The 19588-nt window shown below is 28.1% G+C and overlaps 1 protein-coding gene across 2 annotated transcripts in view; it reads right to left on the bottom strand.

The window, feature by feature from the left end:
• Positions 1-19588, bottom strand: part of LOC123260954 (insulin-like growth factor 2 mRNA-binding protein 2) — a 158912-nt gene that overhangs the window by 75017 nt on the left and 64307 nt on the right. For both annotated transcript variants that reach the window (XM_044722362.1, XM_044722361.1), the window contains exon 2: positions 5894-5957. In XM_044722362.1, coding sequence (XP_044578297.1) covers positions 5894-5957 — 64 coding nt within the window. The remainder of the gene's footprint in view (positions 1-5893; positions 5958-19588) is intronic.

Genomic DNA, 19588 nt, shown 5'->3' with positions numbered 1-19588 from the left:
CTAAATGTAATTGACTCGTGTAACAAACTAGGGATGCACTTATTGCATTATTATGCTAATCCTCGAAATGCAAATCACCGTATTGGTTTGCTGTGGTATTTGTCGAGGTATTTGTACTTGCATTGTACATTGCACATTGAAATGTTGCATACAAAGTAAAAAGTGGTTAAGCATACCTGGAACTCACATAAGATGGGTAGATGCCGCTTGTGGCGAATAAGGGTCTGTTCTATTGCAAACGATGCACATGCAAACTTTTAATAATGATGCACACACGTGTCTACATTGTGTTCTGTGGTTAGATACTACTGTACCGAGTTTCCGCACGCCTGAGTTTCTTGTGGCTGCACATTAAACATATGGATACTCCACTTTGCTATCACGTACCTCATAATTTTTTTCAATCCTCAATAACTTCTAACTCATTTACCAACTATCTTACTCTATATATTATGAAACACTTTACTATTTTTATTTTCATTAATTTGATAATTAAATATACGATTTCATGGATCCAAAAATGAAAATAAATGTTAAGAAGAGGAAAGGGAGGCAAAACGGGCTCCTTAAGTAAAAGATGCTCATTCGTTTAATTTTTTCACTACTTTTATTTTGATTTAGTTCTTCATCAAATATTTGGCAATAATATTGAAAAATAAAAATCTTCAAATGTGAGACAAAATAAGTTCTCCGAAAAATCATTTGTAATTTGAGATTGTATTCGTTTTACTTTATTTGAGGCTTTTATCACACATAAATAACTAACTTGATTCTCAAGCATTAATCGTGAACCGAGAACATCATTGTAAAGAATTTGAACGTCTTGAATCAAGCACAAAAACTTGAACTAAAAAATTATCCTTGGTTCAAAGAAATTGAATTTGAATATAAATTCTTCCGCTTCATTCAAGATGATTTAATTATTTAAAATGATTAAAAATAAAAATTTGGAGCAAAATAGTCTCGAAATGAACTAATATTGTTTTTTTAGTTTTATTACAATTTATATTAAATAAGTTGTTTAGAATATTGTTCTAATTGGAACACAATTAATACTTAAATTAAAATCTTTCTCCCTCCTTTATAAAATGACGATAACGTAGTCTGATTTAATAGAAACTTTTCCTGTACTATGGGAACTATTCCATAATATATAGGACAAGTTCTTATAATTTTCGTTCCGTGTATCTAGTTGATCGGAAGGGCAAGTTGTGCAATTGGAATATCTCGAAAACTAAGTAATCTACCACAAAAGTGTAAATGACGAAAAGAACACGGAAAAAAATAATTGGTAGCGTCTACCGATTGGCACTCGGTAGACTCAACCAAAAAAATCGGCTTCAATAATGAAGAAGTACAGATTCGGTATCAATTACATATAAGCTCGTCATACTAAAAATTGATGTCAAGATACAAACAGAGTTCTTCTGCTAAGATTCTCGTTTTTGGATCTTTCGTTCTATTCACTGATAGAAGGATTTCTTAGCATTTAAGAAGATTTCTTTGTATTTAAGAAGATTTCTTTGTATTTAAGAAATCATTTCTTAAACATCATTTCTTAGCATTTAAAAAATATTTCTTAGTATTTAAGAAATATTTCTTTGTATTTAAGAAATATTTCTTAGTATTTATATTTCTTAATATTTAAGAAATATTTCTTTGTATTTAAGAAATATTTTTTAAATATTAAGAAGTGATGTTTAAGAAATGATTTCTTAAATACAAAGAAATCTTTTTAAATACTAAGAAATCCTTCAATCAGTGTTCGAAATTTTTCCAAGTAACACAGTCCTCATGCAAATCTAAGGAATAGCACGAAAAAAAACGTTAATTTCCGGCTTTGGATGAAAGAATATTCTTTTATTATTCTATACTGTTATTTTAGTTATCAAAGGTAGCATCAAAAATTAAACGGCAGTATCAGAACTAAAATGAATTTCCCACAAGATCTTTTTATGATTTTTGATGAAAAAAATTTTTTTCTACCCTTTCATCGGTTTGATAAGCTCAATATGAGTAAATCGTCCAAAATTTCGATAAAATAATTGCATCTTTGCTGCTATGAATGAGAAATCTAATATTTTGAGGTGTTTTTACAGACCAACATACTCTTAATAGTCCTGTGAATTTGTCGATCAATGTATTAAGTTTTTTTTTTTTTTCAGGATCGATTGATCAAAGTTTTATAAAAAATTAAGGAACTAAGATTTGCTCCTTGAATTAAACATTGTCCAAAGCCTTTAAAAAATGTTAAAAGAGAATATTTTTTACGTTGTCTGAAAAAAAAATTATGAAAAAGCAAAATCTTAGTTAAAAATAAAATTTCTTTTGATCGACAATAAAAATTACTTTAGAAACATTTTAGAAAAAAAAGCTCGCGGAAAATAACGTTAAGCTATACTTTTAATCCACTTTTAAATATTCTAGGAGTTTTCATTTAAGAAAGAAAATTTTTTTAATTTGATTTTTTTAGTACCCCGTCTCATCCGTTTTTTTATCCCTACATAGAAAAAAAATTAACTTGAATCAAGAAAACAATTTTGGAGAACTTTATCGTTCTTGATTTAAGTAGAAAAATTTTTAAACTAAAAAATTTTCCTTAGTTTAAGTGAATTGTTACATAATTGACGAATTGAATTGAATTTTACTTGATTGAAACTCTTCAAAATTATTTTCTTGGTTGAAGAATTATTTTCTCTTGATTTGAGATAATTTTTTTTTTCAGTATATATTAATGAAAAACAATTAAAATTTATTGTTATGTCTGTGTGCATATTATTTAAGCTTTAATCTTAATGCACCGGATACAATGTTTAATTTTTTTAAGAGATTAAGTTTTTATCCTAGTATTATGAGCTTATTTTATATGAGGTTACCGATTTTTTCGGTTGTCTACCGAAAAAAAATCGGTTGAGTCAATCGAGTACCAATCGGTAGACGCTACCGATTATTTTTTTATGTGTATGATATAACTGTGAAAAAACTATTTTGAATGTAAAATGATTTTCTTTAAAAAAGAATCTTTAGCAATAAGAAAGGGTCACATTTAAATATTTTGGTCTTCTCTATTTAAAGGGTTAAAAAAAAATTAATAGTTGAAAAATAAGCTTTAAATATATTAAAATAATATTGAATAAAGTTGACTTAGATGAAGAACTGCGTTGCAGTTCACTTCACATGATTGACGTAGACAAAAGTCCTTATGCTGGTTCTCACACTTAGTTTTCAATTCACTTAGAATGCATACTTGAGAAAAATATAACGTAGCGAATAGAATCGCGATAGAAAATAAGTGAGAAAGTATAATAGTAACTATAGAATCCACTGACAGTGCCGTTGGTCCCAATGAAAGGGCGAAACCCTAATTTAAACTAGTTCTTGGTTCTTGCTTCTATCTTCTCTTATGCCAGTTAACCACTTTCAACTTGTTTCTCTCTATATACTTTTTATTGTTCATCTTGTTCTCTTAGTTCAGGTTGTGCTCCATATTTGAAACATATCCAATGTATTGGCAATGTAGCTCAGTATAGTCAAGAGGGCCAAAGAAGAGTTGAATCTAACCAATAGAATAATTTCTATCTTTTTACGACTAAATGTTACAAGTTTAACTACTTCTATGATTAGCTTGCCCATCATAATCTCGTTATGATACACTCTCTTCATATTTTATTGTTATTTAACTTCATACTATGCACTAGCATCATTACATTCTTTTTCAAAATCTTAAAGAATTTTTATAGAAGTGTTGGCTAAATTTACTTAGTACAATTTTACTGATTTTGAGTGAAATTGTAAAAGATAATGAACTCGGACAAGAACTCTTTACACGCTAATTATTACATTCTAAATGATTGGAATCTTTGAGATTTCTTATACTAGATATCCCAACCTTACTAATTTCTTGAACTAATGCTCACATGATTACATTTTTAACAACAAAGGTTTGACTGATACATATCGATAGCTTATAGCAGGTCACAAAATCGTTTGACACATTGATTTGTTTAAAAGATATTATTGTCCGAAAATTTCAAAAATATTTATTTTTTATACATATGTACAAAGTAAGAGATTTTTACAAATTCACAAAAGAATCCTAAACAAGGGTTGTAATTTTCATTTCATCAAAAATATTCGAATAAAATTAAATTTTTTAGTTAAAGCATATACTTTTACACTATTTTAGTACAATTTGAAATCTATAGAAATGAATTTATGTGGGTGGAAAGGGGCAAATAAAATCTTGTAAGAATGTAAACCAAGTTGGGCACTTCGCGCGTAAGTTGTGCAATAATTTTAGTGCAAGTATTTTTTTTTTGACATAAAATGGACAATAAAAAAGAATAAGTATTAAGATGAAGAGTAAAAAGGAATGAAAAAGAAATAATTGATCGCGGTTGTGTGGCACGAGCGGACTACTCTCTGTCATATATTTTTTTCATTCGGCTGTTATGTTATATATGTACTACTCTCTTTTACATTAGTTTCTAAAGCACTGGAATATGAAGAGTATAGTAGCTCAGAAAAAGGCAGGTGTCACACTTTTTTAAATGTTTGGTTCGCAAACTGGAGAGGGAGGAGTCCGCGTTTTGATCGTTGTTGCACCAGCGGCTCCCAAATATCGTTATTAGAACAACAGTAATTCGTACTAAATTCGTCTGTTTTTTCAACCTCTTAAGAGAATCATTAAAATTCCCAACTACCGCAGTTTGCTTCAGATAACAATCTCTTAGTGATACACGGAAAAAAGTAAACTGTAATAAATAACAGTCGATTTATAATAAGTAATGATCAACTGCTAAAAATTACCATTTCAAACAGTGAAATCGGGATTTTACTATTCACTTTATAATATTTACCATTTAAACGTTACAATTTACTCTTTACATGGAAGAAAATACTATTTCAAACAGTAATATTCGCCATGTAAATGTCTAAATGTTAAAGTATAATAATTAAGAATTCAGACTTTGATATTTATCATTTTGTACCTAAAAAATAATCGCAATGATATGTTAAAAGTATAAAGTAAAGTTAGTAAATTTCTAATACAAGCAATGTCAATATTTACAAAGTAAAATGGTTAATGTTAAACGCAACGCTAAAAATCAAACTAATTATTGACTTGCTTGGACTGGTAAAATGTATATTTTAAAAGTATAATTTTTACTGTTTCAAATGTTAAATTCTTCCAGAGTGAGACCCCCTTCTCTTTCATCTGAGTTCCCCTTCTCATCATAATATGGACTATATATTAAAATGGCAATTTTTACTGTTTGAAACTGTAATTTTTTAAGATGAAAGAGTCGTTATTTACTATAGTGACAGCTACTAATCACTTATTTTGGATATTAAATTATAAATTGTGGCTTTTATACTTTCTACATTAAGTTCTGTAATATTTATATTTTTGCCACCCCGATGTCCGCTTTACTGTTTGAAACTATAAAAATTAACCGGAATCCGAGTGAATATTACAGTTTACTTTTTTCCGTGTAAGTAATCATTAAATGTCAATGACAAGATAATGTTTAGATAATGAAAAAAATTTTTATATTAAGAAAAATTGTATAAATCGTTTTTATCATTAATTTATAGTTTTATCATTTACATGTTCGTCTTCTTTAGATGGAAAACTAGTAATTCAAATTGCGCGCATACGCGCGTGCTTTAATCCTAACCAATACGGATTCAGTAACTATTCTTTCGAGATTTTCGATACTAAACTAACTTCAGTTCAATCATCAATTTTATATTATAGGATTCTCATTCACATATTACAGCTAATATATTATCATCCAATTTATGGAAAAAAAGACATAAAATAGTTTTATACATTATTATTTAAATTAGATAAGATTTTCATGCTCAATTATCATTGCTTCTTACTCACCGCTTTTTTGACCCACTAGCAACTGAAGGTTCAACCACCAAAGCTGATCCAAGATACGTGTATCCTGAAAATAATGTCACAATAATTAGTAAGACATCATTAAATTTGATAAAATATTATAATTAATTTAATAGCACAATAGTTTTTTTTTTTTTTTTTTTTTTTTTTTATAACAGTAAGCCCGCATTTTTAACGAATTAACATTTGAGTAATCATGTTGTATAATTTCGAAACCAGATAGGAAACTAATTCATAAAAAGTTTATGTATGATTTTGAATTTAATATCAGTCAAATAATCGGAGAATGCAGAAAATTATTATAAAGGAATTTTAACTCGCTTTAGCTCATCAAATAGTGAGTATAAATCAAGTATTTCCCCTTTTCACTTGAGCATTTAAGAGCATTTAACTGTATACTGACAACTCCAGAAACGCTCAACTCATGTGTATAATTTAATTAAAATGTCAATTTAAATATAATGAATCAAAAACGAACGACTGAAATGATAGCCTTAACAAAAAATTTTATTGTCAAAAATACATACATCAAATCCATATCTATTGTTAAAAGATCTTGTTTTTTTTTTATTATGTATTAGTCAATTGAATGTTGCATTCAGAAGTAAAAGTACGACAAAATACAAAAAAGAAAAATGTAATATTGTGTAGTTCAAAATTTTTACAATAAAAAGATTTTTGATTCCAATAATGAGAATTATCATTTACGTAAATGAAAAAAAAAAATTTGTAAATACCAGAAATCGGAAATTATCCAGATATACTAAGGAAGTAAAATAAAAATCAAATTTGTAGATTGTTTTGCGATTTATTAGTGTTTTGTAACATTAAAGATGTATATGTTTTTCACTTATGTAGCACAAATAAATAAAAAGAGTTTTGTAATACAAAAAAAAATCACTTGAAAAATTGTTTTAATTTCTGAAACTGTAATTTCTTAGTTTTTGTTCGACACGTTACATCTCAGTATCCGTAAAGTAATTCTTTAAGTGTTTTTTATTTTGTGAGAATGTGTCTACAGAACTACAGAGTGATTATTACTGTATATATTTTTATCCCAGTTATTACTTGAAAAATTCTATAATTAAAAGCACAAAAAATATTTAAAGAAAAATTTTTTTTTAAATATCTGATTGGCTGGGGCATAAAAATATAAATAAAAATGTTCATATTATTACACAATAAGTGGAGAAGACACACGCAAGATCGCGCGCGCAACATTCAGTGATGGTAATAAGTAATAACTCAATTTAAAAAGCAGTATCAAGATCTAAAAAACAAACAAATGGTTAAACAGTACCAAAGAAAAGTTTATAAAGTTATTGACTTTAGGTATAATTTTAAATAGTATTAACTATAGTGAAGAAGAGTTTGAGATATTTATTAAGTGATTTAAAAAATTTCATTTGTTGAAAAATTGATCGAAGTTTTGAAAAATAAATGATAATTAACGGAAAGTTTTAAGGTGTTGGGCAAGTTTAAGTATTGATTGTGGCTTATATTATTTATACGAGGACAAAAGTCAGAGGTTTCTTTTTATTTTGTTTTATATTTTTATTTTATGAAAAAGAGTGATCGCAGAATAGAAAATTTTTTTATCATTACATCAAAAAATTCGTGTCAAAAATTTTAATGATGAATATTTAACATAAAAATGTTCTATTTTAACTTTTTTAACGCACTGACGCAAAATTTTGCACTGTGGTATAATGCAATTCAATTTTTTTAGGCTTTATTATTGAATCAATTCAATAATACTGAACATAATATAAGTTTTACAATTTTTTTGTCAACTCAAGTTTCAAAGATTTAGAAAAAACAAGGTTCATACAAAATAAAAAATATTTGTTAAATTGAAAAATCTAAACAAAATGAAAAACAAAAATGTAACGACGAACTGTTCTATTTATAGAAAAGAAATAGCCGTTTCTCATGGTGTGGAAAAGCAGCTTGTGTGCATAAAGTAATTACCGGTTTACAATGATGTTATGCAAAACTGGAAAAGCATCTTTGCTTCCGGGTGTATTCGGGAAGCTGCACGTGCAGTAGTAATAGTTGAAGTGGTATGAGCAAGAATAAAAAAGAGAGCAAATGAGTGACCAAGCTATATAGTATAGAATAGTATAGAAACAAGGTACAGGAGTAGCTAAATACAACCTCACTTGCCTAGTTGAGCTCTACTCATATTCTAATCAGGATCAAGAGGTTATGTGAACGTATCTGTGATCTTGGTCACGAGCTTTATGCATTTTTACACCGTTTTTTTTTCTCATTATGCTTGTTATAGAGAACAACTAAAAACTACTACTCTTCCTATATTTTTTTTTTTCAACATCTACCAGCTGTTAATAAATCATTATATATATTTTTTTTTGAAACCAATATGTTACGTCTAAGTATTTACTCCAATTACTTATTTTTCATAATGAACTATAATTCAATTGTTAAATTATAACTTTTAATTGTTTGAATAAAACTCGAATAATATTGCAGAAAATTAATAATTAAAAATCAATTGACATATCAAGTCTTACAAAAATTAATATTAATAAAAAATATTTAAAACCAGATGGTTATAAAATTAAATTATGACTGCCACTGGATGGCTACTTAGAAACATTCCGTGTCGAATTGTCCCTTATAAAACCACCCCAAGATATTATAACAATATTTGCAAGTGTTTCTATGCAAGTAGTTTTATTCGTACAGGTTTTTTTCTTGTTACAATCTTGCATGGTTTTTATTGGGTTACTTTTACTGAGGGCATTGACCATTTGCGGGTGTTCGCACGTGGAATAGTACTTTGAGGTGGTAATAAATAAAAATCAAAAGTATAAAAATTGAAAAAATTTCTGCCCATAAAATTTTCTTGGAACAATCACAAACATTAAGTCTTAAAGTTAATGAGCGAAATAAGAAATTAGTTTAAAATAATTTTTATGACTTTTTTACCACAAATACTGCGACTGTAAACCGCAAATACAATATAATATTATATTTCCTGTACCTTTACAGTATGAAAAGTGTTCCACTTTGTTCAAATAGTTATGAGCGAGTAACAAAGTGTTACATACTCCAATACATATTTTATTAATTTGAAAAATTAATAAATTTTTTTAATATTTTAATAATCTTCATTAATATTTTTAATTCCATATATCATTAAGCAAAAATTTGGTACTAAAAAAAAGCATGAAAATTTTTTTTTCATTTCAACATATGTAGTTTTTTTTTTATTTTTTGTTATAATTATTTATTTATTAAAAATGCATAAAAATTATTTGAGATCTGTTGGTATCAGTAACATAAATAAATACGAAATAGCCCAAGCCAGGATTAGAACACTCGATCATTTAATTACATGTCAGCTGCTCTATCAATCCAAATAATTTTTCAGATTCTAGTCTACACATTTACTTTTTTTTATTTTTTAATTTATCACTTATGGATAACTATTTTTTTAATTTCATACAACATATTTTATAAAAATTAAAATATTAGTGTATATAATATTTTTGATATATTTTTGAATTTTCAGACTGAAAATAAATAAAAAAATAAATAAATAATATGTGAATATTGAAGTTAATTTGAAAGTTATTGAGCCACCCGTTATACAAAATATATGTGGAGAATGGGGCTTGAAGGTAAGAAATGCAGAAACAGCAGTTGCTATGCTATACTACTAGTTGGTTATTCTCTCAAGCACACTTATCTTTACTTTGTGTGTATAAGAGAAAGAGAGACTATAAAAGAATTATAGAAAGAAGTAAAGGATGCCTAGAAAGAAAAGAAGGAAGCAAGAAAGAAAGAAGTAAAGTACACAGACGTTATTTTGAGGGTGTAGTGGAGAGCTAGTTGGGGATAAAAAAAAAAGCGAGAGTGAGTGGCTTAGAAAGAAGTGGGAGAAGACTTAGAGAGGGTGAATGAAAAAGGGGAGATTAAGCTAAAAAGAGACGTAAAACGACTAAGCGAGTTTTGGAGAGCTAGTGTTTGCCAGAGTAGGTTACCGGGCTCTTCCGAGGGAGAGGCTACCAATGGCCAAGTCCTGGTGAACAAGCAAGATAGCAAGTGCTTTTATAGTGGGTCAGTACTAGGTCGACATCATCCGGTTCGGGGCCTACACTCAGGGAACTGAAGGTCTTTTTAGTCTTCCCCTAAACCAAAAAACTACGACACCATACTCTCTATACTATACGAAACTACACTACTAGTAGGGAAGACTAGCTTGAATTTACTATGTCTAAGTATATTTGTACTCTAAATAAATCGAATAAATATATGAATTTTGTTTAGATGAAGGTTTAGGTCTAGCCTCCATACTATACATACTTTCAATCCCTAAACTGCCTAATATATATTCATTCTTCTTCTATTATATTCTATTCCCTCTGACCTATCCTTATGCGTATAGCTATTGTACAAAAAAAAATTTACTGGTATACTATATATATACATATACATGTATGGTTTGAGTGTAAATTCACGATTCCTTGTCGGTTCAGAGAACTCACTGTAATTTCGCGAGCCACATAACGATGTTTCCGGTCATTCCCTAATTTGTTATAGTCGACGCCACCTCTACTCCAGACAACAGGGCTATAAAGACGCGCTAATTAATTAGGCAATACCTTTTTTAATTGCTATACATTCAATTTTTATTTTACATATCATAAAATTTTGAAAATGCTAAATTGCACGTCTCTAATCTTTATGTGATTGTAAAAAAAATTTTTTATTTCTTGACATTTAACATTTTTTTAATTTATAAAGTACATTATATTTTTTTATCGGAGTAAAAACATTAATACGCATTCATTAATAACGTTAGTGAATAATTATTGTGTTTACAAAAATGTATACATGTTAATTAACAGCTGCGGTTTTAAGCAAAAATATTTTCTTTTCTAATTTGTTTATAAAAAAAAACTTTTTTGCAAATTTTGGCAAAAATAATCGTTGTTAAATTATTTATATCATATTATCATTATTTTTTGACTTTTGAAAAAGTGCATTGAAATAAAAATTAAATTGGTTCAAGAGAAATATTTTTGAACCATGAAAATAATTTTGAAGAGCTTCATCTAATAACCTGCAATGATAACAATAATAATTAGATTATTTTTTCAGTTGAGAATTTTTATAATGCAACTAATAATTCTGTTCGCGCTATTTTGTTCAAAAGTATAGTTACTAGAGAACATAAATATATCCCGCAGATAGAATTGTAAACACCGATTAGTAGCATTCGATACTTGCAATGATGGACCTTTTTACTCCGCTGTCCATTTTACGGCTTTAAATAAATTATATTTTGATAATAATAATAACAACAACAACAAAAATAATAAAAATAACAATTGTTTTTATTATTAGTTACGATAAAACTTGTTTATTACAAGATATTAATGATTTTCTAGTTGGTGTTTAAATATACTGAGAATGAGACTGAGAACAGGTTTCCGTTAACGCATTCCAGGCCAATGTCGAATACTATACAGCCAATTTAGCAGTAACTCTAAATAGCCGATGCTGTTTTATTGTTATTATCATTATTGTTATTATTCAATTATTTATATTGATCACATAAATATCTTTTTCAATAAAATAATTCACTAGAATGTTATCTCGTATTTAAAAAAGTAAATTATGTCAAGGTTACGGCAGAGAGCAAACGTAAACAATAATTGGCAATGCGGAAACAATTCATTTGAATGTTTTACAGTAAATAAAGTATCGGGTTGAGTAATTATGACAGTGCAGTGTCATTATTATGATTATATATTTGGTTAAAAAGCAAAATCGTTTTTACTTTTGACGCGTTAAAACTTAAAAACTAAAAATTGTTCCAGTGAAGCGAGTTTGGCCTTGTGGGATATTTGTTTCTTCCTCGTGCCCTCTATAGTTGTTTCTTTTTCTTGTTCCCTCTTTGTCTGCTCCTTATCCTCTACCACATACTCCTCTGTCCTCTGTCCTCTATCTTTCATCCTCTATCCACTATACTATTCTGGCGGGCTTTTTACTTACGCTTTTGCGTAGCGGCGGGTCCCCAGCGTGAGATCACATGGCTAAAAAGTACATGAACCAACAGCAGCATAATGGAGTACTTTAACGAATAGGTTAGTTGACTGAATCAACTATGTACATACGCCGATAGTATACTTAATAATTGGATTAGATTCTAGCTTAGGTAATTTTTTTAAATTATTTTATACATCAAAAAAATATTAAAATTTTTATTTTTGTGAGATATTACATAGCGACAGTTCGTTTTTTATCATCATTCTATTTCCGTCACTCATCAAGAGTTGACCGGATAACCTTGATTCCCCTTTAAATATATTTCGTTTTTCACGTCTTTGGATAAAATAACCTCCAGATAGAGCTAAGAGTCTATCAACGAATTAAGTAAATAATCCAAACTATGAAACGGAGAGTTGAGTATCTATCAATACACGTTAATATGATTAGCTCAAAAAAAATATAGTATTTTTGATGATTTTACTCCCTAACTTTGGAATTTTGTAAGTAAATAAATAATAATACTTTGAATATCATTAGAAGGAAAAGATTTATCGAAATATGCTTTTAAATTATGCCCAGTTAAACAACTTAAAAACATTAAATTTTTAATTAAAAGTATATTCGATTGCTCATTTAGCGGCATCTTTACTCCTTAAACTAAGAACCAGCTGGTACATTAACGAACATTCACATGAAAAAAAACGTACCTATAAATAGAAGACTCATGAAATTTATTTATTGATTAGTAATAATAATTGAGCGACTCTGAATTATATAGTTATTTACGATCCCAAGTATTCTATGAACAAGACTAATCGTATAAAAAAAAATGAGTTGAATAATTACATTTGCATTGCTTGACAGGAAAAATTTTTCAACTTTAAAGAACTGTCTAATGCTTCTTATCATGATTCTTGTAATAACTTTCAGAAAAAAATAATCAAGTTTTTTGAGCCACCATAATTTATATGTATGTACATTGTACATACTAAAAGGAATAAAATTAATGAATGGAATCGGTTGGTGGGATGCGGGCGGAAAAAGATAAATTTTTTTTCAACCAAGTGTGCAAAGTTCAAGTAACTTTTGGTAATAATTTAGATTCCGATAATGGAAAAAGTGAAGGTTAGAAAAATAATTAGAGGACCAAGAGAAAATAGAATATATACAACTGGCAATACATAATAAGCGATGCATATTTATACATAAGTAATCGAGTAGTCATTCTCTTACTTTTACTCTAACTCCGTTTAGTGAAGAATGAAATAAAATAAAATAAAAAATAAAAAAAAAGGTAGCTAAGCTCGCCGATGGCCCAGCAAGATGTGTAGTGGTTGCTATTCGTAGATTAAATCACTTGGTCAATTTTCCCTCTCTTTCTCTCTTTAAAAGTTTAAGTCGCCGGCGGAGGGACAAAAGCCGATGTTCTCGGAAACCGACTCGAGACCGCGACTCAAGAATTAAAATAATATCCGTCCGTTCGAAGATTAATGACAACCGTTGAACGTTGCTATTGCGATTTCTTTAAAATGTCGAGTGGAGCTGCACGTCGTCTGCTTTCTTTTATACATATTGCTTCTATTCCTTCTATTCTCGATTCTAAATTCCTACGATCATTATTCTCGCGCTTATTTTTTAAATTTATTTATTTCTTTGGGTGATTTTTTAAATGCTCGACTAATTTTATAAGAAAATCAAAACTAACTGATACTTTTAAAATCTATTCTAGTTATAATATAATTAATATCAACGAGGATACGAGGCGAGAAAAAAAGTTTTGAATCATGTCACCACATATCGTCTTGCAAGACTTGGCAGGTGTTTTATAAATTAAAAAAAGGTATACGGATAAAAAGTTAAAAAATTGAGATAAGGGATTTTTATATACATATATAGATATGATTGAGAATATATACATGGTTCGTTGACACCTGTCTCTTGTAAAGTAAATCTTATTCTACTCAATGGCATTGCGCATCTCAAAATTAACATATGTATTTTATAATCAATTTAAAATATCTTGTGATAACAACTCTATTAACTTTTTAAAATGTTATCTTACAAATTTACCAAATTCAAAGCACTTGATTTTTATTAAAAATTATTTATATATATATATATATATATATATATTATATGTGTTATTATTCGTGTTCATCGTAATCGAAGGACCTTTTATATATTTTTGTGTAGAGTGTATATAGATGTGATGTTGATCTCACCCGGAAGTCGTAAAGCAACGATTGGGCCACGAGCGATTCTCTCGTTGGACCGCAACGACCCGATGTGATGTTAGTGTCGTTCCCATGAATGGCGAGTTAGAGTCAAAAAAATAAAAAACGTGAGATAGAAAAAGCGATAAAGAGCTGAGAAAAAAATTATTATGACAAGAAAAAAATACTTCGAGAATAAAATTAACTTTTTTTATTTAGTTTAAATTTTATGCAGTTATTAAAAATTTTTTTTTTTTATGAATATTAAAAGCTTCTGTTACATCAATATTGCACTTGTATCATAGGAACAGTATAAGCAAAAATTTTATTTACTTTATTAGAAAAAAGAACTGATTGAAAAAAATTAGAATAAATATAAATTTTTGTGCGCGTATGAATCTTGTTTGTAATCACTCTATAGTCACCAAAATATTTCATGCAGTGTCATTATTTTTTTTTTATTAGCTTCAGAGTTGATCTGATTATTGTCGTACAGAAAATAGTTGCTTAATTCGGTGTCAATTAATTATAATTATTGAAAAACTAAAATTAGTTTGTCTCTTGTGCAACCATTTCTAAGTTGAATGAAGTTTAGTTTTAAGCAGCGCGGGAGTCCTTTAAATCAGCTGGTTATGTAGTTACAGCGCATGCGTTTTATTTTTTTTTCATCAGTCAAAAATGCCGCGAAAGATTTAAAATTTCAATTACGTTACAATTCTTAATTTTTTGTACAACACAAATTATAAAAATTTGCACATTTGAAAAAAATTTTTGGTTTTTTTTCTGTCATCATTTATGAAAAATATTTTTTTTTTTCTGAGTTACTCTAAAAGTCAGCAATATCAATTATTTGTTATATGAAATTGTACGATCTTTAAGAAGTGTACATTCGAAAATTTTCTTTAAACAAGTCTCAAATTTTATCTTACATGATTAAAAAAAAAGTTTCAATCTTTCATTTTGAATTTGTCTCGAATATTTGTAATCAATCATTAACAGAAGTGACTTGAACACAGACAATTAGTTTGGTGAGAAAAAATTACAATAGCTTATGGTTAATACATGTTAGATTTAAATGAATATAAGATGTATTAAAATCTATAGTTGTTTATTGAGGTTGCATATCATAGCTATTCATAATACGATTCTAGTCGGTATTTGCTGAAAGTCAATGCCCTAGTATCTAAAACAAACACGTGTCGCTGAGGTTGTTCCTCAACAAGCAACAAGCTAAAGAAAGAAAAAGTATCGCGAAATTACGGAGAATGACTAGGAGACACATTCCTGCGCTTATGAGGAGGGGTGGAAATATTAGTAGATGCTTGGTGGTGGGGTGAAGATGCCAGAGGAATCGAGGGAGTACTGAGAATCAAACATCACCCACTGACAAGCTAATATGAGCTTATGTGTAATGTGTGAGTCTGGATGTAATGGAAAGAACATGAATTAGAAACATCGTCATTCTAATATTATATGTACATCTGTAAATACACACAAATAGATATATCTACACGGGTATTTTTTTTTAATTTTTTTTTTTTTTTTTTCAATTTCTCTCTCTTTCGTCTTTATTCAGTCCCATGACTAAAGATAGCACTTCCTTGCGGACGCGCAAACACTTTTTACACTGAAACTACATATATATTAATTCTGTCGGGCTGTGTGCTATCAGCGGTGCTCAACTTTTAAATATTATACATCATTTGACAGTGACATTGAAATCATAAATGTAGATAATTTAAAGGGCTACTACGGAAAGAATATGAATGATAAACATTTTTTATTTTTTTCCAAATTTGTCTTTTTAGTAGAATTTTCTGATATAAGCTTGAAATTAATGACATTAAAAAAAATTTTTTTAGTTGATTATAAAAGTCTGTTTATAGTATTTTACAGGCGGAAAGTTTTGTTTGATTACTTCAAATTGAGTATAAATTATTAGTAGAAATATATATTTCTATCTTCAATAAAATGATATAGAAAAATTGAGTTTATTCAGGAGAAAAAATCGTGAACCAAATAAAATTTATTTGAACCAAGAAACATTTGCTTGGTTGAAGACAAAAAAATTTTTTTGAATGATTATTCTTTGGTTCAATACTTGATCTCTTGAATAAAGTCATTTTTTTTAAGTGTATCTTTTTTTAAATCATATTTATCAAAAAATAATTTACTCTTTAGAAAGAATTTTTAAATTATTCTGATAAAAAATTTCAGCAGTTTAAATTTCATATCAATTGAAAAAAAATTTTAAACTTAAAAATTGAGTTCTGCTAAGTTTAGAAAAATAAATTCAGTTTTTAGTTTAATAATAATCAATTCGGTATTTAAAGAAATACTTTTGATTGTTTTTATATAAGTTGAAAAAAATATATCTAAACTTTTATAAATATTTTATTACGGAGACGCTTAAAATAATACTTAATTTACTATGGTTATATAAAAAAACTACTGTTTATTTAAGTCACACGATAGTTTTAAATTTATATTTAATCTTGTTGTTCTAAAGATTAATTTATAATTTTTTTTTCATATATAAAATACTAATGAATATAATTTTATCATGAGAGATCTAAAATTTTTCATGACACGAGTTTAAAGTCTTTCGTTCTCTCGTTATCCGGTGGCCCGTTGGCGAGTAACTTTTTTCGTAGAGAGCAGGTGGGCTTGACTTGTGGCACGCGACAATCTACCGAAGCTTTTAGAGCGCGGACTTGATAACATAACAAAAATAATTAAAATAAATATTAAATAAATAAAATAATTTAGATTTTCTCGGGATATTATTTTAATTAATCTTTTTTTTTTAGACTTCAACGTTGAGTAGATAAATGAATAACGATAATGACTATTAATAAAAATCTTTTTTTTTTAATTCACTAATATTATTATTTTTTTTAACTTCCCGCCATGAGAATCAACGACTTGAAAAAAAATTGGGAAGTAAAAATTTGAAAAAACGTTTTTTTGGAATGACTTCTCGACCGCTGTACTGATCACTTCCAAAATTTAATCAGCTCTCAACCTCTATAAACAACCTTAAAATTATATAAAAAATGCTCTGCCAACACAACCACTAGATTTAAGCTATCCGAATCTCAAAAAGTACGTAAATGTATAATAGTTCTATTTTTGGGCTCGAAGAGCTCAAAAACTCGCAATAAGAAATTTTTGGAGCGTTTTGGGCTTACACACAGCCTGCAGGATTAACTATTTTTCAAATTTTTTTGCATTTAAGTGCAAGTAAAACTGCAAAATAATATATTAAAAAAAAAAAAAAAATACCAATGTTTTGTTCGGGAAACACGTTTACCCATTAGTCTCTAGTACTGAGCTCGTAAGAGTGAACATGAAAGCTGCTCGTTTTAGAAGTAAAGCGGAATAATATATTCCTAGGGGCATCTGCTCGTCTAGTCGAGGCAGAGGGCGGCTGTCGACACTCACAAGTATCGCGGTGTAGTTGTGTATTTCATAACTACGTGTACGGATGTGTCTTACACAGGTGCGTGGATAAATGAAGGTAAAGAAGTAGAGAGGAAGGAATTAAAAAAAAATGAAAATTTTTTTTTAAAAAAAAGAGTAGAAAGATAGAGAGAGGGAAAAAATGAAATGGTGAATGGTCATGTGGTTTGCGCGTTCGACGAGTTCAGCCTATTTCAAATAAAAAGTTATACCGTCTGATAACCATCATTCGACTATGCTAATTAACGAACGTACTTTTTCATCCATTTAGCACATTGATACTTATTATTATTACTATTTTTTTTTTTTAATTTAACACCATGGTAAATACTGGTTATTAATTTTTATATGAATAAAATAATAGTGATCAAAATATTTCGGACGGAAGAATGCAGCAGTTTCCTGTTGTCTCGCGGGTTTCAGCTCTGACGCAAACTTTCGAACCCGGGGCCTTCTCTTTGCGCTTTATGTGTCTCTATGTTTAAAAAGGGTCAGCGTGTTATATTAAAATGTGTGGGAGATTCACATGATCACGAAGAAGAGCTGAGAATGAATATGATTTAGTGTAAGATACAAGAACAACCAAACACCGGAAAGATCGCTGTTTTCGTGACTCAATACCGACGTATGTGTATACGTAGTAGTACATAAGCTGTGAAGTTGATCTAAAACCTAACCTACCAAACTAGTTCTGGCCTTTCGGCCATCAAGTTAGAACTAAACTTTGTGCTATTCAATACTTTGTATCTTTTTCTTCTCATTCGTTATTATGTATCATATACATATGTGTGACAAAACTTCCCGGACTAGTCGTTAAGAGACTTCCGAATAGTTTGCTAACCTCTTTACACTTTCAATTTTTTTCTACTCTCCTTTTATTGTCTTTTACATTTTTTCATGGTTATTGTCAAACTCGCTTCGTGGGAGTTTTATAGATTATCTTATACTTATTTTTATTATTTAATAAAATTTAATAAAAACATTTAAAATGTTTTCAATGATTTTGATTTAATTTAAAATTTTTCAAGTTCAAAAATTGATAAATTTGTCTATGATTTTTTTTTTTTTTATTTAACTTAACAAATGATTTTTGCTTGAAGTTTACAACATAAATAAAAATAATCATTGCACTAAAGTATAAAAATAATAGTTTATAAGATAAAATAATTTAAACTATATCAAAGTTCTTAATTGTCGAAAAATTAAGTATAATTGAATCAAAAATAATTTTTTTGGTAACTCGATCGGACAATACGAATTAATAACGTCTTAATCAACACTTTGAAAAAAAATTTTTTTTTTTAGAAAAGTATTTTCATCAAGCAAATATTTCTAAACCTGAATGTGGTATCGACACAATTAAAAATGATTTTTATTAACAATTGAATGTTTTGATGTAATTCAATATATCTGAATCGATTTATTAATTTATTATTTATTTTATAGCTCCATTCACTGATCATTCTTTTTTATTTTAAATTCAACTGACAGTGCACAATTTTTTAATTTTTAATTAATTATTCAACAACAAGTTCCTCACTTATTGTTTATTAAAATGGACATCAAAAAATTTTATAAAATAAAAAATCTTTTCTTTATTGTGGTAATGACATTTCAGATAAAAATTAGCTGTTTAGTCGGATAAAACTACAAAGTCAGTGGACTAAATAGGTTATAAACAAAATAAAATTAGTAATATAGATGGATGTTTCTCAAAAATAACTTTTTAAACCTGTATGTTATTATGATATAATAATATGCTTCATTATTGTAGCAGTAGCTTAACTTAACAGATAATTAAAAGCAGTACATATAAAAGCAACAGATAATTAATATGTAACTTCCAATACGGAAAGGAGTTTAAGGATATAACAAGCATAAGGTACAAAAAACATACCAAGCATCATGCTACGTAATTACACTGTTTTTTATTTATTTTTAATCAAAAAATAATTTTATTATTATTACATAAGAAAAG

This window comes from Cotesia glomerata, linkage group LG3, assembly GCF_020080835.1.
Source record: "Cotesia glomerata isolate CgM1 linkage group LG3, MPM_Cglom_v2.3, whole genome shotgun sequence".
In the NCBI taxonomy this organism is placed as follows: Eukaryota; Metazoa; Arthropoda; class Insecta; order Hymenoptera; family Braconidae; genus Cotesia; species Cotesia glomerata.
This window is presented reverse-complemented; position numbering and strand designations above follow the sequence as displayed.